This window comes from Copadichromis virginalis, linkage group LG8 (assembly GCF_057382275.1).
Source record: "Copadichromis virginalis isolate Kocher_CV1m ecotype Utaka linkage group LG8, C_Virginalis_male_GT1.1, whole genome shotgun sequence".
Lineage (NCBI taxonomy): Eukaryota > Metazoa > Chordata > Actinopteri > Cichliformes > Cichlidae > Copadichromis > Copadichromis virginalis.
Window position 1 is genome coordinate 21,317,418 of NC_140625.1, and position 23,082 is coordinate 21,340,499.

The 23,082-nt window shown below is 39.6% G+C and overlaps 3 protein-coding genes across 3 annotated transcripts; 2 read left to right on the forward strand and 1 right to left on the reverse strand.

Moving 5' to 3' along the window:
* Nucleotides 1-676: 676 nt before the first annotated feature.
* On the reverse strand, nt 677-5,170 carry lrit1b (leucine-rich repeat, immunoglobulin-like and transmembrane domains 1b). Its single transcript, XM_085466497.1, has 4 exons — nt 3,799-5,170; nt 3,018-3,478; nt 2,464-2,769; nt 677-2,330 (listed from the first exon to the last, which is right to left on the reverse strand). The coding sequence occupies exons 1-4, from the start codon at nt 3,918-3,920 to the stop codon at nt 1,252-1,254; spliced, it is 1,968 nt and encodes a 655-aa protein (XP_085322623.1). The 5' UTR covers nt 3,921-5,170; the 3' UTR covers nt 677-1,251.
* A 2,876-nt stretch (nt 5,171-8,046) lies between these two features.
* rgrb (retinal G protein coupled receptor b) lies at nt 8,047-15,200 on the forward strand. The gene is made up of 7 exons (XM_085466498.1): nt 8,047-8,450; nt 8,764-8,920; nt 10,417-10,538; nt 10,973-11,126; nt 11,262-11,379; nt 14,349-14,462; nt 14,707-15,200. Exons 1-7 carry the CDS (start codon nt 8,375-8,377, stop codon nt 14,845-14,847), a joined length of 882 nt encoding a protein of 293 aa, XP_085322624.1. The 5' UTR covers nt 8,047-8,374; the 3' UTR covers nt 14,848-15,200.
* A 4,841-nt stretch (nt 15,201-20,041) lies between these two features.
* slc18a3b (solute carrier family 18 member 3b) lies at nt 20,042-22,911 on the forward strand. Its single transcript, XM_085466499.1, has one exon. It carries the CDS (start codon nt 20,600-20,602, stop codon nt 22,166-22,168), a length of 1,569 nt encoding a protein of 522 aa, XP_085322625.1. The 5' UTR covers nt 20,042-20,599; the 3' UTR covers nt 22,169-22,911.
* Nucleotides 22,912-23,082: the final 171 nt, after the last annotated feature.

The window sequence follows — 23,082 nt, forward strand, 5'->3', positions numbered from 1 at the left end:
TAAAGCAGCAGCATTGACATGACAGGAGGCCCATCTGTGTTAAGTGGGCCGGAGCCCGTCAGGCTTAGCAACACTGAGAGGGAGGGCTGCACAGAGACAGAGACAGATGTCTGGAGAGGACTGACCTCAATAATCTAAACACTGTTTGTCTCTCAGGTTGATAAAGGCCAAATCAGCATATACCAAAGCGAGTGCGAAAACAAACATCTACACTATAGCTCTGCAGTTTCACATCCTTTAATACCCACGCTTTTTATACATGCGCATTATAATTTAACAGATAAACAGATTAGCCACATGTTCAGCATTTCAGGAAATGTCTTTTACATAAGGCATATCATAATCGTCGTTTATTGCTACAGTTTGCTTGAATGCTGAGTTAATCATACAGAGACTGTACTAGTAGGTAATTTAGATGCTGGAGCACCCATAATCAAAATGATAAAGACTGATCCAATGGAAAATATGAATATTAGTCCAAATTTATGCCATTATATGTATCAACTGTAGTGATTCATATATTAATGCTACAAAAACTGCCTTGGATTTGCCTACAGCTGTATTAATTGATTGTATTTACTTAGTTTAAGCATGTTTTGTAGCAGTTTATAGATACAGGGGATACGTGTGGGTGTTTTTAAGGAAAGTAAAGATGTAGGAAAAAAGTAAGCATAAATCAATATAAAAATATTTATTTTTATACAGTACATTCATACATACACATATATTTTAGGTTACAAATATTTACACATTACAAAATGTACTGTATTTCAGGTTTTTCACCCAACAGTAAACCTGGCACATTCACATCATACTGACATATAAAACAGGCTAAATAAACTATTGTTTCCCTAAATACGTGTAGAATAAAGATTTTCACACAAAGCATAAGTTACATCTTAGGAAAAAACAAAGAAAAGTGAATGTATTGGGTTTAAGAGAGTTTAGGGCATCGAGAGAGTTTTCTCTTATTCTTAAAAGTGCACGATGAATTAAAAAAAGTTATTTCTACACCACTTGTAAATTTACAACTGCGTTACTGTGTATATTTTCCCTTTTTGTTGTTTCCCACCAAATGAATGGTAGCTTTTACTCCCACAAGGCTGTAATTTATTTGAATAGATCCAGTCCTAAAAGAGCTACAAGTGTCCTCTGGATACCCCTTTAAAAAGAGGATCATTTGAATCTTTCTAACAGTGGAGCACGGCGGTGCAAAGTGCATCCTTTGGGAACTGAGGCATATGTTTGGTTTTAACAGAAGTACTCATTAGGTAGCCCTTCAGTCCTGGCTGTGGCCTCTGAGTCAACACTAGATCTCGCTGAGAGCAGCCTGTTGGATTCGTCAGGATTTAGCCTCGTTAGATACTCGCCTTCCATCCCCTTAGCTTTGGTCACAGGGCCGAGGGTCTCAAACGTGACATACGAGTCCTGTATTTCTTTGGATTGCTTCCCCAGCAGCTTTTGGCAACGTTTCTTTATTGCCCCACAGCACACAATCAGTGTAAGAGGAACAGCAATCACGCATGCCACCGTTATCACCACCACATTAATGAGCTTCTGAGTGCCACTGGCACTGGCTGCTTCATCGGTTGAGAAGATTACACACTGCTCCTTTTTTGGGATCAGGCCTTTGACGCAAACACAGGCAATGTACTTTGTCTTTGGCACAAGGCCGTCAATTGTGATTCTGTTTCTTCCAGAGCCCACATTGATTCGACGCATGTCTCTCTCACCAAATATAGCATATAGGACGCTAAACTCGGTGGTATTTGTGGCTGTAGGGGCTCGCCAGTTCAGAGAGACAGTATGGTCAGTGTCACCAATCACCTTTACAGAACGCACTATCCTTTTCTCAGGAGCTTGCTGTAACGATGAGGCATTGGCCGATAGGTTACTTAAAGCATCCTGTTGCACGTCCAGTGGCTTCTGTGCATCCGAACCTTTGCCTCGTCCCTGAGAAACACCATCAGAGATGCTGTAGCTCTCAATCTCATACTTCCCAGTCACCCCCTTGCCATTAAGAGGTTCAATGATGGGCTGTGCAGCTGTAGATGTAGGTGGAGGAACGTATCTGGCAATAAGCTTTTCCTGGTATGCCGCTCTGCCAATGCCACCATTTTTCTTCCCCCTTGATCTCTTAGAAGTACCACCACCGCCACCTCCTGCTTCTTCTGACCGAAAGGAATCTGTGATCACCAAGGAGATGACAGCGTCTGCCGTGCCCACAAAGTTGGTCGCCTTGCAAACATATTTCCCAGAATCCCGGTAAGAGACAGCAGGCACGCTCAGAATCGACCAAATGATGCCTTCCTTTGAGATCTCTTGCTGAACTGAAAAAACAAAAAGGTAGAGATCCACAGAGATAAGCAGATTGATAAAAAAAGAATAACTTTAATGTAATTGACACGTGTGCAGAAATAAATCAAATCTAAGCACATCTGGAACAAATGCAACAAAACTCACTGGTGCCGTTCATTTTCTTGCCATCAGCACGGCTCCAGAACAGCTCTGGGATGGGGACTCCAACTGTGCCGCAACGCAGCAGCACGTTGTTGCCCAGTGAGCTCCGAACACGAGCCACAGCCGTATGCACTCGAGGGCCTTGGCACCTCTGCAGCTCTGCTTCAGTGAAAAGAACCCCTGATAGGCTCTCAGGATCAGCGCATCTTAGTCGAGTGTCAATGAGAGCCACGGAGGACGAGGGGGACTTCTGAAACTGAACCAGATCATAGAGTCGACAGTCACACAGCCACGGGTTATCATGAAGACCTGCAGAGGAATATATGGAAAGACTTTATTAGTGAAAACAATAAATTAAGTTGTTTTACCCAACACTGAGTCATTTTAAGACCAGACCATTACCTGGGATTGAGTATAAATAAACATAATTAGCCTAACAAGTTGACACACTGCACACACAGTATATTTAGACTAATCCCTAACTGAGCTTTAAAGAAGTAGCTCTCATACAAGGCAGATTACAAAGAAATCTTAATACATTAACATTCAATCCTCACCAAGTATTAGTTTAGAAGAATCAGCGTCCTGGGGTGGCTTCACACTTAGCCACATTGTGAGAATTTCACCAGGAACGGTTGTGAGACTGTTGCTAGACAAGTCCAGGTAGGTTATGTTCTGTATATACATGATGGCTTCTGCAGGCATGCTGGAGATCTTGTTGTTGTGTAAGTCGAGGAGCCTCAGGTTTGGCATGTCTGTCAGAGACTCCCAGGGGAAGGAGGTAAGGGAGTTGCCATCCAGCCTGAGCTCATTAAGGTTGTAAAGACCCCGGAAACTGTCAGGAGTCAGGGAGTTCAGGGAATTGAAAGACATCCAGAGAAACTCCAGACTGTTGAGGTAGTGGAAGGTGCTGCTAGAAATCCGTGTGATTGCCGTCTTCTCAACGCGGAGCTTTGCCGTGTCAGTTGGGAAATTTTGAGGAACCACAGTGATTTCCGGATCATTGCAAAGAACACTCCTGCAAGAAAATAACAATAAAAAAATATGACTACCTCTACAGAACATGTAGCAGTAACAATATTTTAAAGATACTTTTAAATTCAAGATGAAAGCATATTTTATACGTTAGTTTTAAATAAAAAAATAAGTTTAAAAAGTTCAGTTTATTAAAGAAAAAACGTAGCAGACTATTTTTGAGTTATACGCAAATGGGATTAAGGAACAAATCCAAGTTAATTCCAGCACACGGAGTCACTGAATATAGCAAAGCTATATTCTCACTTTTATGGCAAAGCATAATAATACAATTGTGCTCTGAATTCAATTCACAGAGCTTACCTCGCTTTTGATCCGTCGCTTAGTTTGTGAAAGAAGCAGCTGCACTGGGCAGGACACGGACTGCTCATCAGAGGAAGAAAAACTAAAGCCAAACAAAAAGCTGCAGGAAAATGTCGACTCATTTTGCAAGCTACTGAACACTATGCAACTAAACTACAGTTACAAAGCATGCGCCGCTACTCGGTCTAACGGGACGCGGGATGCATCGTGGTGTTTTGCACGCTCACAGATCCACTCTGCTCCGACTGGTCTGAATCCTGAGATAAAAAGGATAGGCAGGGATTAGAGAAGGACTTGGGTTATTTTCATTCACAAGATTAGGCTATTGCTTCCTGGAAGCTGATAGGTTACCGCGTTTTTACTTTCATTCTTAGACATACTTTCCAAGCAATGATTGGATGGACAGTTATGACACAACTACCTGCAATTATAGGACATAAAGAAGTAGCAGGTGGACGAACTACAATCGCTAAATCTACCATACCTGAGTGAGCATTTGCTTCTTTTTTTTTCTTCGAGTAAAAGGGGAAATATCTGAACACATTTAAAACGTTATTCTTATCTTATCATTTTTATCCGTCTCTAGGCTTTCTGCTCCACGTAAATTGACCAAGTTTCACCAAAAACAAACAAACTGAATAAATTCTGATATGAAACACAAGGCGATAAAAACTCCTCTCAATTAGGTTTAAATGTCCTCAAACCGTCGTTTTTGTTAGAAACTTCATTTACAGACTGTAGTTAAATAGTAGCAGTGAGCGACCACTAGATGGCAGTGGGAAGTCACTGAGTGTAAACAATTGTTAAACACTTACACTGCTTGTCTCCGTCCAGGTAATCAGTGGGTTTGAATACAATTTTAAAACAGTTTTTCTTATGGAGAGAATTTCTAATCTCTGCAAGACTGCATGAATCTACTTCCCCCCAAAAAGAACATTAATAAAAACTTGGATTTCATCATGCTTTGTGATTTTTTTTCTGTGCTATTAACACATGTACATTCATACATCATCATATGCAGGCTATCTGAGTATGACATACTTTGTGGATGACAGATGTATTGTCACAGTCTGAGGGGTTTTTTTCACAGGTAAAGAGGTTTAAAGACATGGCTGCTCGGCAGGGTTTTCAAATCCTTTAATCCAGTCATCTCTCAGTCTCTTGATAATACAACTTTGTTCCATTTCTTTCAAGAGGGCTGTCCCAGACAGGAAAACCTCCAACCCCGCATCTGTCCCTATAACATTTCCCCATATGACCCCACATCTTGAATTGGGGTGTAAGGCGCATCTTTTAATAATGCCTTTATAGCAATTAAGATTTATTTACAAGAATAAATGATCTATCAACGGGAAAGTGTTATAATAATGAAAGAAACTGATGCAAAATGACATTTTTCATTTTTAATTACCAAAAATATACATTTTAAATAAATACAATTATTAATTTAAAAAATATTAAGTCAAAATAGAAGCAATTCTCTACATTATGGAAAAAAAAACATGTATCGCTTTCACAGGACTCTATGCATAGATTTTTTTTGAAAACAAAAGAATTAAGAAGGCAAGTAGCAGCAAGGGGCTGACAGTCAAACACGGCAGCCTGCACACTAAAGAAATAATAAGACTTCTAAAACAATATCCTTTGGACAGGGAAGGAAAGATATTTGCCAAAATGCACAGTTCATGAAATCCTGTCCTTGACCAGTTCATGAACTCCTCTGCCTACCAAGCAATACAAAGTATTCTACAGTCAAATTTGGGGCCATCTGTCCGACAGCTGAAGCTTGGCTGAAATTGGGTCATGCAGTAGGACAATGATCCCAAGCACACGAGCAAATCTACAACAGAAGGAGCGAAAAAGAAAAGAATCAAGATGCTGCAATAGCCCAGTCAAAGTGAAATGCTGTGTTAGGACCTCAAGAAAGCTGTGAAGAAATTAATGTCTGCAGGCCTCAGTGAGCTGAAGCATTGTTTTGAAGAGGGGTGGGATAAAACTCCTCCACAATAACATGAGAGATTCATAAAATCACACAGAAAACTATTACTATTATTGTTTATAACGGTGGTTCTACAAGCTCTTGCTCACTGGGTGTTCTTAGTTTTTCACAGGAGTCCTGTGAAAACTTTTCTTTTCACATGCCTGAAAGTACAATACCTAAAGTAGGTGCTGTATGTAAACATAGTATATTGGCGCCTGTATGTGCACTGGGGTGGGGGCATTTCCATCTGAGCTGTTTATGAGAAAAAGGTAGAAAAAGACCAGTGTCTAGAAAATGGGAGTTATCCCATTTAACTGCTTCTAGTTTTAAATTAGGAAATATATTTTAAAAATGCTTTCAGTTCCTGGTCATTTGTTCAAATGGAGTTTCAACAATAAAGCCTTTGTTTCATTGCAAAACCAACAGATTATGCTGCAGTAATTAACTATTTGTCAACGGATCAATGTTTAGCCTTTGTAGGGAGTTGTAGCCTTGTGTTTTATGCCACAGTTTCATTTGTGTGTGGCTAAACACGACGAATTCTCTCTGACTGAGATGATGTTAATTAAACAGTTAAATTAAAGAAAGCTACAGTCCTGATCTCTGGCATTATGTTAAGTCTGGCAGTGCAGGTTATAGTGCAGCTGTTGGACTAAAACTTATTCAACCTCAAAACGCTCTTTAGTTACTTCAATGCTCATATTTTAATCCTATTTTCTTCACACTCAGCCCCAGCAGATTAACAGATTGTGCTATTAAATATTTTGAAATTGAGAAACTGGCATTGCTTTATGTTCCTGAATGGCATCACACTGCTCCACCAGCTTCTAACAAACACCTCGCTAGGCCTTTTGTTGGGATTGAGGGCACCACACAAATATTCTGCGATGTGATTCAGATGCTCCAACTTGTCAATTTATCTGTGAAATATTGGCATTTTTACCGCCCCAAATGTTCCAGAGCAGCAGATGCCAGCAGATGACAAGTACACATGTCATAGCTTTTTTGTGTGTGTGGATTGAACACAGAGCTTACAGAAAAGACAATATGGACAGTTTAGAAAAGGGTATTATAAGTCCATTGGGACAATTCATTACTTCATAGTTAATGAGGTTGTGGTAATCTGTGGCAAGCTTAGTGGTGCAATCAGACTCTACCCAAATGTTACATTTTAAAAGGTTTAAGCAGCCACAATAGCCAAAGGTAACTTAGGACAGCTGTGACATGGGATGACAACATGCCATGTCACAGATCCTCAAATCCTCGCAAACTGCCTTCTTGAACATGACAGCAAGTACGTAACAGCAAGTATCCAAATGGCCTCCACACTCACCAGATCTCAATACAATCACAGACCTTTGGGATGTGGTGGAACAGGATGTAATCCCACACGTGCAACCAATAAATCTGCAACAACTATGATGCTATCTTGTCAATATGGACCACAATCTCTTAGGATTTTTTCCAGTACCGTGCTGAATCTATGCCAAAAGGAAATAAAACAGTTCTGAAGGTAAAAGAGGTCTACTTCCTGAAAGTGATGTGTAGGCTGGTCTGGAAAACATTTCGTTCTTACAGCAGAAAGAAAAGAGATAGCCTGATGTAGTCATGAAAGTGAGTACTGGCTCTTGACATTAAGTAACTTACGGTTGTTCCCAAAGTTGCCTGAAAAGCCTCCAATTAATCCAAAACTCAACAGTGACTCCCTGTTAAACCCAGAATTGAATTTAAGATCCTTCTTCTCAGGTACAAGGTCTTGAACACCTCCCTTGTTATCGTAACAGAGCACTTGTGATTTTTGAAAAGAGCTAAAAGTAGAATTGGAGGAAAGCCTTCAGCTTTTAGGCTCCTGTGGAGCCAGCTCCCAGTTTTAACTCAGGAGAAAGACACCTTCTCTACTAGTTTTTTGGAAACCTGGACTGTAAAGGTCTCTTTTTCTAAAGCACTTTGGGTCAACGTCTGTAATTTGAATATGCTATTTACTATAAATAAAATAGACAGGACGGTCAACACAAAAAGTGCATGTTCGAGGTATATTTTTTTTTCATTTGCAAAAATTTCATAGATCCGCCCACCTCTATTCTCCACTCCCCATGTGTTTATACACCATTATTACATTAGTCTGTGCTTCATCTTGTCTTCTTATGCCCACCCCAATCGGTGGGGTGAGCCCTAAAGTGCATTTAAGAGTTGTAACTGTCCAGACTGCCGGTCAAAGTCTGCTTAAGAGTCCAACACTCTTTTAAGTTAAAAGACAACATTTCCCATGTTTCCTTTCTCTTATCGCTTACAAAGCTGTAGGTTGGTTTCGCCACAGAGTGTTCGGCAATAAACTTTCAGAGCCTTTAGATGACAGAATTGCGCAGAAAACTTGCAAAGTGTTTGCAACCACTCACTTGCAGAATGTGTGCAGGAAGTCTGCTTGTTAGGACATTCTTCGGGGGATTGTAAAGAGGGCTTTGCTAAGATTAGCGCGTTCGTGCTTTTTCACGTGAAAGCACCTTTATAAGGCCTTATTGTGGCACAGACTGTGGGTGGCTACGCTGCAGGAAAACGACTCGTCTTCTTTGCAAAGTCAAATTTGTGTGCTTCATCATGGCAACATATACGTTACCGGAGGGATTCACAGACTTTGACATGTTTACATTCGGTTCAGCACTCCTTGTTGGCGGTAAGTGAAGCGCGCTGTATGGTTATACAAGAAGGAAGGACCCAGATAACCATGAATAAATTTGGAAGAGCTGTATTTTTAGCGGGATTCCTTGTTTTTGTTTGTTGGGGGGTGGGGGGGGGGGGGGGTAATGCTTGGAGATGAGTTAGATGTTAAAAGTTCCAAACCAAAACTACTTAAATTGCATTTTGTTTGTTTGCACACTTTGTGGGCCAAAAAACCAATAAGATCGGCCATGCAGACAAATACAGCTAGAGGTTAAATGTGAAACCAAATAATAGAAACGTAATTTATTCTTTGTTTTCACTTTTAGGGATGCTGGGATTCTTCCTCAATGCCATCAGCATCCTTTCTTTCCTCAGGGTGAGGGAGATGCGCAATCCCAGCAACTTCCTGGTGTTCAACCTTGCTGTAGCTGACCTCAGTTTGAATATTAATGGACTCACTGCAGCCTATGCAAGCTATCTCAGGTAACAAACAGGGCATGCTCTGTTAGAAATGTATTTTCTGGCCTTCTACAGTCACTTTATATCTGAATCTTTCAGCAGAAGTTTTCATATTAAGCTGTCCAGCACAAGCTGACTAAGTCTCGGGGTTTCATAATAAAATCCACAATCTACTTTGTTCACATTTGGCAAGAAAATATGTTGAAAGTGACCAAACAGCCCAAAGTTTATAAAACTTAATGTGCACTGATGTTGTGAGACATTTCCAGCTTGACCTATTAAGAAAGCTGATTTTTCCTTAAAATTATTATGTAAAGTGTTACGCAAGACAGTTGTTTTTGTACAAACTACAGTGGGGGGTTTTAATTAATACATTTATTTAAGTAAAATCAACTTGGTTTTTGCATTTCTCTTCTCATTTTTTGCTTATTGTAAAAATGTCCACGTGTTTAATTGGAATCCAGTTATCAAGCTAACCACTTTTTCAAATTTTAGAATCAATTGTTTAAGTTTAAGTGGGATCATTTGTAAGTACACCTTCATGAACCCAGCAGCCCACTGCACTCGTAGTGTCACAGCTATCATAAAATGAAGTTAAACTTTATTTAGTTTGTGCAGTTGAACATAATGAAACACAAAAACAACAACTTATTATGATACAGATGTGTATACTGACCCATCATATGATATTTCATATGCTTGTTGTCTGCTGCTTTTAATATGTGGCAAAGCATCCATCCATTCACAATTCAAAGACTTCTCCTTCTAGAGAATCGATCCTATTTTAGTGACACGTGCATACAACGATAACCTATTGATGCTTCACCCAAATTCTGCTCAAGGTCAGAGACACATTTGGTGTTACATTGGGACTTTTCCCTTTTCACAACATAAGCTTTATGGATTTTATTTACAGTTTGAATTTAGTGTGCACAAAATGATAAAGAAAACTGCATGAAATACCAAATGAGGTGATAGCTTGACTTTTTGCTTTGCCTCACATGTGCCCTACATGGTGATAATGACGTTATTGTTCATAATTATGGAGGGAGTGATCCTACTGGTTGACTCCCAGTTAGGGCCTTTCTGTCACCACTGTCTTAACATCAGTGATATGGTCACATATATTTATGCCGTTTACTGAATGGCGATGGTTACTGCTGACCATGTAGTCATAACACTCCTCAACTTAAACACTTTTATTTTGTGTTGATCTACATTAATATGTCCTGTATATGACTATTTGTGAAACTTTTTGACTTCTTTCAATTTAAATTCTCATTAGAGAACTCAATGACGAAAAAACTTTTTGTGCTTCACAAATTACAACAACCTATGAATTATGATGGGTTGTGATCAGAATAGCCTCCACATCAATGAGTTTCTGGTTATTTTATTTTATTTTATTGAGCTGTATACCTTTATACCTAAGCACTTTGTTTTTATATATAAGTTTGTGTAACTTTAGGTGCATTTTTCTGCAAGTTGTAGTATGACACATGTTTCTTTGTCTTCTTCAGATACTGGCCATTTGGTCAAGATGGTTGTGCCTATCATGGTTTCCAGGGGATGATATCCATACTGGCATCCATCAGTTTCTTAGCTGCAATCGCTTGGGACAGATATCACCAGTACTGCACCAGTGAGTAAAGGCACTACAAATAGGTGTTCAAAATGTTAGTTAATGCAGTTTTATACACAATTGAAATGAGATATTCAGAGAAAGTCAGTCTTAAAAAAAACTGAAACATGCATATTTTATCTGCCCCTGGGAAATGGTATAACTTTTTATTTATTCATTTTTTGTTTCATGTTGGGCAGGGGATAAGCCGCTTTATAAGCCGCTTTGTAAACCATGTGGAGCAACTCTTAAACGTTTACATTTTATATTTCTTCATGTTTTTGTCAACTGAATCGACTTTATATTTTGTCGGCGATAACCTTGTGATATTTAGTCAACTTAAAATAAAAGCATTTCGATTCCCAAAATAAGACTAAAACTAAGTTATGCTCACGTCAAAAGTTTGTGACTAAAACTAAATCAGATTTTTCTGTTAAAAAATGAACACTGTGTAGGACAGAAGCTTTTCTGGACCACATCTATCATGATCAGCAGCATCATCTGGATTCTCTCCATCTTCTGGTCTGCTGTTCCTCTACTGGGATGGGGCGTCTATGACTTTGAGCCCATGAGGACGTGCTGCACGCTGGACTACACCAAAGGGGACAGGTAAATGTGTAAATATTAAAAGATAATCTTACCATGAACAATAGTTTTCTGTTTTCATACCTGCCAGTTCACATGGAAAACGGGTACATAGACTTTTACAGCTGTTGTTGTTGTTCATGGTTATTTTTCTAACAGGGACTACATCACCTACATGCTAAGTCTGGTGGTGCTCTACCTGATGCTCCCAGCTTTTAACATGTACTCGTGTTATGATTTGATCTACAAGCATTTCAAGAAGATCCATCACCACCGGGTAATACATGCTGCAGTCTTACTAAAAATCATTGTGTATTAGCACATCCAATTGTGCCTTCAAAATATTTTGTTTTGTTAAGTATTGGACAGTCGTACAAAAGAGTCTGATCACTGGCTGTGTAGAAGAAAGCAGCTTAAATGTTATTTTGCTCTAATCAAAGGGGCTCTAATCAAACCACGAGTTTAAGAAGATTAATTTTACGCATAATGAAACACAACCTTTAAACCTGCTAGTGAGTGCTTTTCTTTTTCTTCTTTATTTTATTTAATCTTTAACAGGCTTATTATTTCTCCATTCTTCTATTTGCATGCCACTCTTTATTGTAGTTTTTTTATGCTGAGCATAGAAGTGAGACCGGTTGCAATATTAGGGCCATTGTAGGTAAAAATAGTCATTATTATTATTAAAGCACTCAGGTACAAAAGGATAATAAACTCAGGCAAAAAAGTAATTTCCAAGAATAAGGTTATGAATAAAATAAAATAAAAACAGGGCAATTTACAGAGGAAAAGTCAAGAAAAACATTCTCTGAAAAAATATTCTGTATTTATTTATTTTTTCTGTTAATTTCCAAAATTGTATTATTTTGCTTAAAGTCCACAGACAATGAACTGAAGCAAAGTTGTAAAGAAGAAAATCCTCCAAAAATGTGAGATAATGATTCATTTGTATAGAAAATGAAAATTATGGCTTGATAAAGGCACGGCACTTATCTTAGACAGCAGTCTAAGCAAATAAGCCCAGATTTCCCTCACCCTAGCCACTTCCTCCTGCCCATCTAGGGGTATTAACCCTTTACAGCCGATCGGAGCGGGCACGCTCTGTTTTGCGTAACTATTTTTAAATCCCGGTAGCTCTGAAACCAAGTAAGCTAGCGCAATAATTTTTTTTGCATATGAAACTGGAGGAGTTGTACTTACATCTTATGCCATCAGCTTGTCCTAGGTCACAGTTTCCTTCCACATATAGCTTTGCAAAAACTGCATAAAAATCACTTGCAGCAACAAAAACATGATATTCCAGAAACACGCTTCGCTGATCCATCAGCTGTTTGTAACACTTCCTACGTCCATCAGCGCGAACTATCACATGACCGCATGACCTGCCCGAAACCGGAAGTGACGTCATTTTGCGGAAATGTAGTTTTTTACGATCGGGGCCTTATGAGCTTGTGTTTTACTTGTTATGTGTTTTAAAAAGTTATGTTTGACTTTATGACTTTCTGTGTCGTTTCTGGGATGCTTAAGACTCATATTGCACTGCTGGAAATAGTTTATTTTGATGCATATGCTGTTATTTTGCAAATTTGCACTATAATATTTATTTTCGTTTTTCCTGCAGTATATAAAAATTGGTGTATTTCAAAAATAAAACTATGAAGACACTCAAAATAAATTTCCTGTGGTGGGAAACTAGTTTGTGTAACTTTTTTGTATTTACAGTTTTGAGGGATAAGCCTCTTAAATTTCTCTAACTAGAAATATATGTTAAAAAAACAAAAACGATTTTCAATTTTTTTGTAGTTTATTGCACTTTTTTGCAATTTATGTAATTACTATGCACCTAATGCAGACATATTATTAAAGTTTGGGCTATAATGGTTGTATTGATGTATAGCAACTTGAAATGCTCCCAAAAATGGCTCCACAGCATGTAAAAATATAATATAAGCTCTGGCGAACTTGGTTCTATGGTAGGTCTTAAAGGGTTAAGCCCAGAAAACCTCACCTAGGAGGCATCCTAGTCTGCCCAAACCACCTCAACCGGCTCCCTTTGATGTGGAGGTGCTGCGGCTCTATTCCAAATCCCTGTTGAATGATCAAGCTCCTCACCAACCCTGAGAGAAAGCTCAGATGGCAGCCCTGGCATTGTCCAACACTAATCAGAATTAAGTCCGACTTACACTTGGTCAGCATTCTGGTGGAGTGCTGGAGAGGGTTTCACCAAGGGACTCTAAGAAGGCTGGGCCCTCTGAACTGTCATTTGGCATATAGGCACAAACAACGATCTGGATCTAATCTAAACCCCAAAACACAGGCAGCAAAAAACAGGGATACAAGTATAAAAAACAACATTAAGCCTGACCATAGCTTCTCACCGAAACTCCAGAATGGAACAGAGTCAAACCCCTCAGTGAGAAGGAAACTGGTTCCATACCCCAAGTTGTACGTTGAGTGAGTCAGACTATATCTATATCAGCTTGGACTCGTCCCTCATAAGTGAGGTGATATTGAATCTACCACAAACCAGTTTTGGAAGCCAGGGATCAGAGTACCAGGACCTCTGCTCTGACTGCCAGTCAATCCACTAAGCACTGAACACCTCCTGTGGGCCCCTCCTGTGGGTGGTCAACAGGAGGATGGACCTATGTTGCTTTTTCAAGCTGACACCAGTTGGGCCCCATGGCTTAAGGCCTGGCCATCAGACAATTGTCCTCGAGACTGTACCCCAGGCCTGGCTCCAGGGTAAGACCCCAGTAACCCTATCCCAGGCAGAGAGCACTGGACCCCTGGATTGTTACGCTGCATAGGTTATGTGTACCACTATTTTGTCATAGGTAAGGAGTCCTTACCAGAGCAAATTGCCCCAACCACATAGCTCCTAGATCAATGGGAAACATAAACCCCTCCACCGTGATAAGGTGGCGATTCATGCAGGGGATCTCAAAAAGATGGCAATCTGAAAAGCAACCCATGTAAGGCTCTGAGTTGGTTTCCATCCTATTCAAGTGTGATCTGTTGTCTATTAATTATTCATCCAGCAGTTATGCCACATTCTAACCTTGTGTTGACCACATACTTTTGGTCACGAAACCACTGAAGTGCATCTCTACTTCATCTCTTGTTTCAGCAACTACACACAAGCTTGATAAGATCACTATCACTATCATTATTAGACTAATTGTGACACATTCTTTCTGTTTTTGAAGCCTTGTTGTATGTAACACAATGGATTTTATTTTACAGTTTAACACCAGTTTGCCTGTGAGGGTACTGCTGATGTGCTGGGGCCCATATGTCATCATGTGTGTCTATGCCTGCTTTGACAATGTGAAGCTCATCTCTCCAAAGCTAAGAATGGTATGTATTTATTTTGTTTTTTGCAACCTAACACTATGTGAAAGTGAAACAGTTAAACACCTCTTTCTTCTTCTTATTGTTGACTTTTAGTTTAACAGTTTCTTAGTTGCAGTTTCAGTCATCATTCTTGTGACTTATTCCACAAGCAAGACAATGAAAGGAGTCAATCATTTTAATGTCACACTTGCCATAGTATGTGAGACAACTTAAACCTTTGCTTTTTTGTGTGCCTTTTCCCTTGTAGATGCTTCCAGTTATTGCAAAGACAAATCCTATATTTAACGCTCTCCTCTACTCATTTGGAAATGAGTTCTACCGAGGGGGAGTTTGGCATTTCCTCACTGGACAGAAGATTGTTGAACCAGATATTAAGAAGTCAAAGTAAAAGAAAACCCAGTAAAATCGGGCAAAAATCCAAGATCATCAACTGCTTTCATGATAGGTTCCTCATTCAAACGTAGTAGGATGTTTTGAAATAAACATTGCCAGGTCAGAGATGTACAGTTGTGTTATTTTCATATTTCATATTTGTACAGTACATGACATTACAGGACGGTCTGTTTGCTTGGAGCCACCATACCTCATGTTGGACTTAGCTCAATCAACAAAAAAACATGCTGCAGGTAATCTGACCATTTTAAATGTTCATGCATTCTTTCTTTCAGCAGCTTGACTTTAACCTGCACTGCTCAAGCATCCACGTGAATCCAGTGACAATAAACACAGATGTTGCTCCTCTTCTGCTGTTTGCGCTTTCTATTTTAATCCGATTAATGGAGATGCTTGTAAGCAAGAAGCCTAATTGCTGCAAGCAGAAATGTGCCTTTTATCACATGTCAGTGTCAAATCTAAAGTATTTTAATAAGCAGATTATTTAATAGTGGTTTTGTTTTGTAGACAGCTAAATAATACAGCCCCTCTGTACAGTGAGGAAATATTTACTGTGTTAAGCCCGTTGCGCAATTAAGCTCCTTCTTAGGCGACGTGGACTTAATCTCATTTCAGGTACTTGTCTAAATTAGGAAATGCATACACTAAACTACACAGAGTTTGGTAGCGTTTTGTCTTCATTTCATATTAACTTACACTGAGCTAAATTTGATGACATATTCAGTTATATTTAAACATATTTAACAATTTTGTTTTTACTTTTCAGTGCGCCGAATAGTTCTAAAACAAATGCTGTAGTTTTTTTAGTAAATAGGCAAACGTTTGCGTTTTCTGTCTGCATGCACATGAATAGATGCTTCAGAGCAGGAACACAGTTACCCTTAAGCTATATTGGCTTAGCAATTTCATAATACCAGCAATGAAATGTCTTTGTGGGTTGAGTTACTAAGCCACGTATATTCCAAAGATCACCACAGAAGGGGCACATACTGTAGAGCAGGGCTGTCAAACATAAGGCCTGGGGGCCAGATTTGGCTCATGGAGGACTCTATTCCGGCCCACTTGATGACTTTGGAAAATGTGAAGGAGGGCATAGATTTTGGATTTTTAACTGTTTTACAGTTTTTCCTACTAATAAGGAACCTCCTTTACTGTCATTCATACTACATCAAAGTAATTAAGTAATAGATAAACAATAACAAAACACAAAAAAACGGTTTTATCGCAATCTACTAAAGAAATTTATGTTAAGCTTTAGAGTAAATTTAGATTTAGCTTTTTCTGTCATTTTAGACATGCTCACAGATGTCAGCATTTCTTTATTGTGTAGAAAAACTTGAGTTGTACTGCTGAAATTGCACTTCTTTTTCTTGGATTAAATTGGATTAAATGTCTATATAAACTTCTTTACACTGACAAATAGAGGGGTTTCCCTGCTTCGGCCCACTTCAATTCAATTCAATTTTATTTATATAACGCCAAATCACAACAAAAGTCTCCTCAAGGCGCTTCAGATCAAAGTGGGCTATATGTGGCCCACGATGTAAAAAGAGTTTGCCATTTCTGCTGTAGAAGAAACAACTCCAGCTCTGATGCTAAATGTATCCACAGCAGAAATAATCCACTGTGAGACGATCCTTGTCACACTAACCTCCGAGGTGTGACGTTGTTGCCCGCAGGCTGGTCGTAAGGGGATTAAATTCTCTCACCATCAATGGCAGCCTTCTTTAAGGGAGAAGGACTCAGCCTAATGAGCAACAGTGAAGCAGTCCTGAAATTAGACTGTTGGCTGCTTAAATTAGAATGATGAACCCCTGCATTTAAATGTTGAATTGCATGAAGTCATAGCCCTGATCATTTTTACCCCAGTAAGGCATCTCTTAAAGTTGCTTTGTCTTTGTGAATTTGTATTTTTTTCTGTATCTTTTCTTGAATGTAAAAATGTGACAAGTGGGGATAAAAGTAAGTTGAAAAGCTTGAGCAGGGGGAAAAAAAATGCATCGCCTAATCAGAAGCTGCCTCGGGAATGCTGTTATGCAGCCTGCTCATTAGCATCGGATTTCCTTCCAGTATATGAGCAAGCTCTGCTCATTAGGAGGAGTTAAATATTTGGCACAATCATGTCCTTCCTCCAACGTCTCCTGCTGCGATCAGGACTTTTCTTGAGAAAGATTAAAGAACTAAAAGATCAGCATCAAGTTCTTAGAAACAGTTGGCTGATTGTGTGTGTGTGGTCTAGTGATCTAATTTGGTCAGAGCTGTAGATAGACACTGTGGTAATAGCAGAAAGTTCACAGGAAGAAAGTAGAACCTGTCACAGACAGATAAAGCCTGACTGAGCCTTCCCCCAAAACAAATAAGCGATTACAACCCTTTTCATCCAATAGAAACGTTAAGATTTGGGATCCACCCACCAGGCAAGCTGAAGGTTAATAGAAAATAGAGGTGTGCTAAATTTATTACTCTTCACAGACAATGTTAGAAAACAGAATGATGCCTGTCCTTATTTGGCAGCTTTCTCTAATATAAGGATGAGGATAATAATAACTTCAATTAAAATAAATAAATAAATAAATAAATACATCCCTAGAAAATAAAAGTCCAAGATGTTTAAAGAAGAGCCTTAAAAATCTACTGTGTGCCATTTATATTTGGCTGGAAAAATAAATTAGGTCACTAAAATACAGAGGATATCACTGCTTTAACATTATCTTCAGTTCTAAAAAACACTTATTGACCTACCACGTCAACACCAATCAATTGTAGGCTTGGTTAATGAAAAAGCGTCATAACTTCCAGTGTTGTAATCACTTGTGAAGATTGTTCTTTTGCATGCTTCAAAAGAACCTCAGTTTGTTACATGCCCTCCCCTACTCTTCTATCCTAGTTTAAATTGGCACAATAGTGTTTAATTCCGAAACAGCAAGCCGATATAATGGAAGTGTATCATTCCAAAAGCATTTATTTGTGCAGCTGAATTAAATTGGTGAAAACATTTTGAAGAATTTTGGTCGAAGAACACTCGCTTTGCTAAACGGCCCTAAAATATCTAAAAACAGGAAAAGTGAGTGATGCAAAAATCATCTTTGAAGTTTAGCCACAAGGGGCGGCTGAGTGAAAACACTATTTGTAAAACCTCCAGAGACACTATATGGACCTAGCTGGTGAAGTCCTGCATGTTTACAGCATTAATACTGAGCATGTGTTTACTCATGTAAGAGACAAAGGTGAAAGCTGCCTATCAAAGAAGAAAGCCAAAGGGCAACTAAACCCTCCATTAAATATTACACACTACAGTCCAGAGGTCAGATCATATCAGTGGAAGGAAGCACGTTAGATGGTAAAACCCAAGCTCTGATGCTTGGCTTAGTGTTACATAATACTATCTGTTCATAATAGTTTCTCGGTCACAAGTGTTATCATAAATTTTGATGCCATTAGACCACGAACTGTGTCAAAGATGTGACATATCTGAAGTGGATTTTTCATGCAATGATTTTTAAAGAATTAGATCACGCCTGTGTCACTAGGCATCTAGAAAACCTTGCCCCTAGTCTCATCCATTAAGCCTCTCTGTTGTACTGTCTTCACGTCAGAGGCCGAGTCATCATCCATAATTCAGCTCTGAGGATTAGGCTGAAACTCTTGACTCTGCCAAGTTATGCATGAATGATGTATAAGGCAATAATATTATACATTTTTTTAAGTGTTTATGTAATATGTATGTTTATCTCTCTCTCTCTCTCTCTCTCTGTGTGTGTGTGTGTGTGTGTGTGTGTGTGTGTGTGTACCTACACATATACATATATGTATATAAATCACTTAGGCACCGTCACTTACATAAAGCACATGCTGCTTAATCTTTATATCTTTTTTTTTAATCTTTTTATCTTCAATATTTAATATTTAATCAAACTCATGTGCATACATATATATTCATACACTTTCCTGTGCAAAACTCCTGAGCCACCTCTCCCATCTCCTTATTCCGTGTTTCCAAGGGATAGAGCAGAATTATTTTTAAAGGAATGACCAAGAACTATTTGAGCCTAATTATTATTCTTATTATTACTACTATTGTTGTTGTTGTATTAGCAAATTTTAATTTAATAAATTTAAATGTTATTCTTTTTTTTTACCCAGATTGCTGTACTTCAATTAATATTAGTTTTCTAGTACCAACGAAGAGGTGCCAGTCTTGTAGTCTGTCCTTGAGCATGCGCTACCCTGTGATTTTAATCATTTGTAGGTCGTTATCGCCCTCTACTGACAAACAGAAAGAAGTCTTGTTAAAATGCATATATTAGAATCACACACTGACAGAAAGTAAGAATAACAACTATAAAAAAAATATTTTGCAGTTTCTTTTGTAGCGTCATACAACGAACAACAGACTTAAATAGCAATAGTACTGCGCAAGACAAATATTTGAAAGAAACCGAAACTAAAGCACTTAATTGAAATTCTTTTAATGGGTCCTTTGGGTAGTAATAGCCTGTAAATAATTCTACAACTGTATAAAATGTCAGGACTGTAGTACTTAGTAAAGGTAATGCAGTGATTTCCACTCCTGTTGTTTGTACCAATGAATTTTCTCCACGAGGTGTCGCCGATGTTAAACTTGTACCCTGCACAGTGTCTGCGCTGATAGCTGAATGCGACATTATTCCGTGTAAATGCAAACGCTAACAAGAGCCATGACTTTTGGGAGTTTAGGCAACATTTTTAAGAAGGCCATGAAAAGTATCTTTGCTTCAAAAAATGAGTGAGAGACTCAAACCTGGCCGTTTAAAGAGCCCGTGGGGGCTGAATCTGTCCACGGTACTGGAGTCTTTTGGGTGCAGAAAAGGGCAGTGTGACAAAGTAACTTTAAACAATAAGGTCAATGACGTTACTGGCAAGTCTAAGAAATGTCGTAAATGTTGTGTTTTGTGCGATTGATATGGATAGACTTTTATTCTGAAAACATGTACCGTCTCTTGTGCGTATATACTGGTGATGACAAAGCGCAATATATTTTTCTATATCTCCAAAGTCTAGAGTCACACACTGAGAGTACGAAACGATTTTTCTTCTGCGCCTTTGTAATAGTGTTCACCAGCTCTTATTGGTTGAAGTGATTGCTGCCAATGGTTGGAGATTAACATAAAAGAGACAAGTGGAGAAGGGATCCACTTGGGGGCAAGCTGGTGATGCGTCATAGCACTTGCTGAAAAGAGGAGACAAAAAAAGGGACTAAAATAGCGCCGAACCTGCGGGTTAATGTGCACCAATGGCCACGGAGTCACTCGTGGTCTCGGAGCAGAGCGCAAAAGTGCCACAGGTGATAGGAGGTATGACAACAGAGATAAGCGAGATTGAGTGTTCTCTGTTGTGCAAATAATTATCAAAATCGCTCCAAACAAAAACTTTGATATGTAAGAATAGAAGCTGAAACCTCTGCAAGGTGCAGAAAATCTACGATTTCACCACGTCACTTCTCGGGAGATCATGAAACATCATCGGACGTGGCTGAGCCGAGGACAAGAGGAGAAAGCTGAAGAAAACCATCTTCACAGATGAGGCAACCAAGTTCATCTGCGCCTCTCCCTTTACGCACAGGCGAGGTGAGGACGGAGAGCGTTACTTCAGTGTAAAGAAAGCACCAATGAGTCATCCGAGGTGTTAAAAAGATCGGCATCAGACGGAAGAAGCACAAATACAGTTTTGAATCGAAAATCCTTTTTTTTTTTAAAGAAAAGCACACCATGGATGGAGAAGGAGGCTCTTCGGGGCTGGCCAAATCAGCCGCTGTAAAACTGTCCGAGATGGGTGAAAGAACCAAGCAGTTAGGCACCGCGATGCGGGATCCTCACCAGCAAAGACGGATCATACTGGTGATTGTTTGCGTGGCTCTCCTGTTGGACAATATGCTCTACATGGTAATCGTGCCAATTATTCCAGACTATCTTGCTGATCTGGAGCTTGAGCAGTCAGAACACGTCCACGTTGTGATGCACTCCAACACTTCGGCAAACAGCACAAGCCAGGACAAAAGCAACAAGGACAATTTAGATATCCAGATAGGAATACTTTTTGCATCAAAAGCCATCCTCCAGCTCTTAGTTAACCCCCTGTCGGGAACTTTCATAGACCGGGTGGGCTATGACATTCCACTTTTAATTGGACTGACTGTCATGTTTATCTCTACCTGCATCTTCGCTTTCGGGGAGAATTACGCGACTCTCTTTATGGCCAGAAGTTTGCAGGGTCTCGGTTCTGCTTTCGCAGACACCTCTGGAATCGCAATGATAGCTGACAAATACACGGAGGAGGGAGAGAGAAGCAGGGCGCTCGGCATTGCTCTGGCGTTCATCTCTTTCGGGAGTCTGGTGGCGCCTCCCTTCGGGGGCGTCCTGTACGAGTTTGTCGGCAAACGAGTGCCGTTCATCGTGCTCGCCTGCATTTGCCTGGCGGATGGCTTAATGCTACTGACCGTGATCAAGCCATTCTCTAACAGGACTAGAGAGAACATGCCAGTCGGCACCCCCATATACAGACTCATGATTGATCCCTACATAGCTGTGGTGGCCGGGGCACTGACAGTGTGTAACATCCCCCTTGCCTTTCTAGAGCCAACTATAGCCAACTGGATGGAAACCACCATGCACTCATCTCAGTGGGAAATGGGGCTCACCTGGCTCCCAGCCTTCTTCCCTCACGTTCTCGGTGTTTACATAACGGTTAAATTGGCAGCACAACATCCAAATTTGCAGTGGTTTTACGGAGCTGTGGGCATGGTTATCATAGGGGCGAGCTCCTGCACAGTTCCCGCATGCAAAACTTTTGGGCAGCTTATCGCCCCGCTGTGCGGCATCTGTTTTGGCATAGCGCTGGTAGACACTGCCCTGCTGCCCACACTTGCATTTTTAGTTGATGTGCGTCATGTTTCTGTGTATGGTAGTGTTTATGCTATTGCAGATATTTCCTACTCTGTCGCTTATGCTATGGGTCCCATAGTAGCCGGGCAGATAGTGCACAGTCTCGGTTTTGTACAACTTAATCTTGGTATGGGTCTTGTCAATGTGCTTTACGCACCAGCCCTGCTGCTGCTGCGCAACGTGTGCCAAATGAAACCGTCCTACTCAGAGAGAGATAACCTGCTAGACGAAGCTCCGCAGGGGCTGTACGACACAATCAAGATGGAGGAGAGGAGAGCGAAGAAGAAGGGCTACAGTTCGGCAGGGAATTGCCTGTCGGTAGATGAGAATGGGTTTGACCCTTTCAGAGGACAGCGGTCCTTGTCAGAAGAGTCCTCCGGCCCGGAGTGCACTTAGACCGGTTACAATCCGACCGACAAATCAAAACATTTGTGAGATTTGTGAGGCAGACAAATTACAATGTAGTGATTTAAAATTTTATGTAAGTACCGATGTGCAATATAAACACCTAGTCACCAACGTCACAACTGTGTGACTCGTTTTTCAAAGTTTTCTTTCATCTTTTTTCTGACTGTGGTTTCATTGTGTCAACAAACAAGTCTATGTAGCGTTTGTCAAGGATGTATAACTCGAGTTTTGTGAGAGATCTTTCAGCTGCCGTTGAATTTGTGTGTACTATTCAGTATTATATATACAAACTATATAAATAGATATAATGTGCGTACAAAATTATATGGGACCAACTGTAAGCAGCACATTTCTCCCCTTCTCAAAATAGCCTATATTTTTAGTCTCGGAGGAAACTTTTTTCACTTGCACATCAAAGGCCTCTTTCTGTTTTGTTGTTAAAATTGTGGATTTTAATAAGTAGGCCTCTTTGTTTTATTTATTTATTTTGTTTGAAATTAAATGTATCATAATAAATGGATTTTGTACATATGTGGATACACGCACAATGTAAATTGTTCAAATAAAAAAATATATATATCCGTGGATCTCTACAAAGTGTGTATGCCGTTGAGCGCGGGTGTGTGTGTACGAAACATTTTGTCAAGACGTAGCTAATGATGTCAGTCCCCTTAAGATGAACTAATGTGTATTAATTGAATAATTGTGGTTTTAATAAATCTCTGTTTGGATCAGTGTGACGGTGGTGATTTCATTTTCATAATTTTAATTTCAAATGAATAAAACAACATAAATGCCGGATTTGTTTCGATATTAATATAGGAACTGTAGACGATAAAAGTGGCTAAAAGTCCGCATCACCCCTCCTGCAAACATAAAAACACAAGAGAAGTGTTATTTGA

Bases quoted from the DNA above. Each gene is read 5' to 3' on its own strand.
- lrit1b (XM_085466497.1), bottom strand. From the start codon at position 3,920: ATGAGTCGACATTTTCCTGCAGCTTTTTGTTTGGCTTTAGTTTTTCTT. The intron at 2,770-3,017 runs GTGAGGATTGAA...ATTCCTCTGCAG, and splicing joins TTCTTCTAAACTAATACTTG to GTCTTCATGATAACCCGTGG. The intron at 2,331-2,463 runs GTGAGTTTTGTT...TTGTTTTTTCAG, and splicing joins CAAGAAAATGAACGGCACCA to TTCAGCAAGAGATCTCAAAG.
- rgrb (XM_085466498.1), top strand. From the start codon at position 8,375: ATGGCAACATATACGTTACCGGAGGGATTCACAGACTTTGACATGTTT. The intron at 8,451-8,763 runs GTAAGTGAAGCG...TTTCACTTTTAG, and splicing joins TTCAGCACTCCTTGTTGGCG to GGATGCTGGGATTCTTCCTC. The intron at 11,380-14,348 runs GTAATACATGCT...TTTATTTTACAG, and splicing joins AGAAGATCCATCACCACCGG to TTTAACACCAGTTTGCCTGT.
- slc18a3b (XM_085466499.1), top strand. From the start codon at position 20,600: ATGGATGGAGAAGGAGGCTCTTCGGGGCTGGCCAAATCAGCCGCTGTA.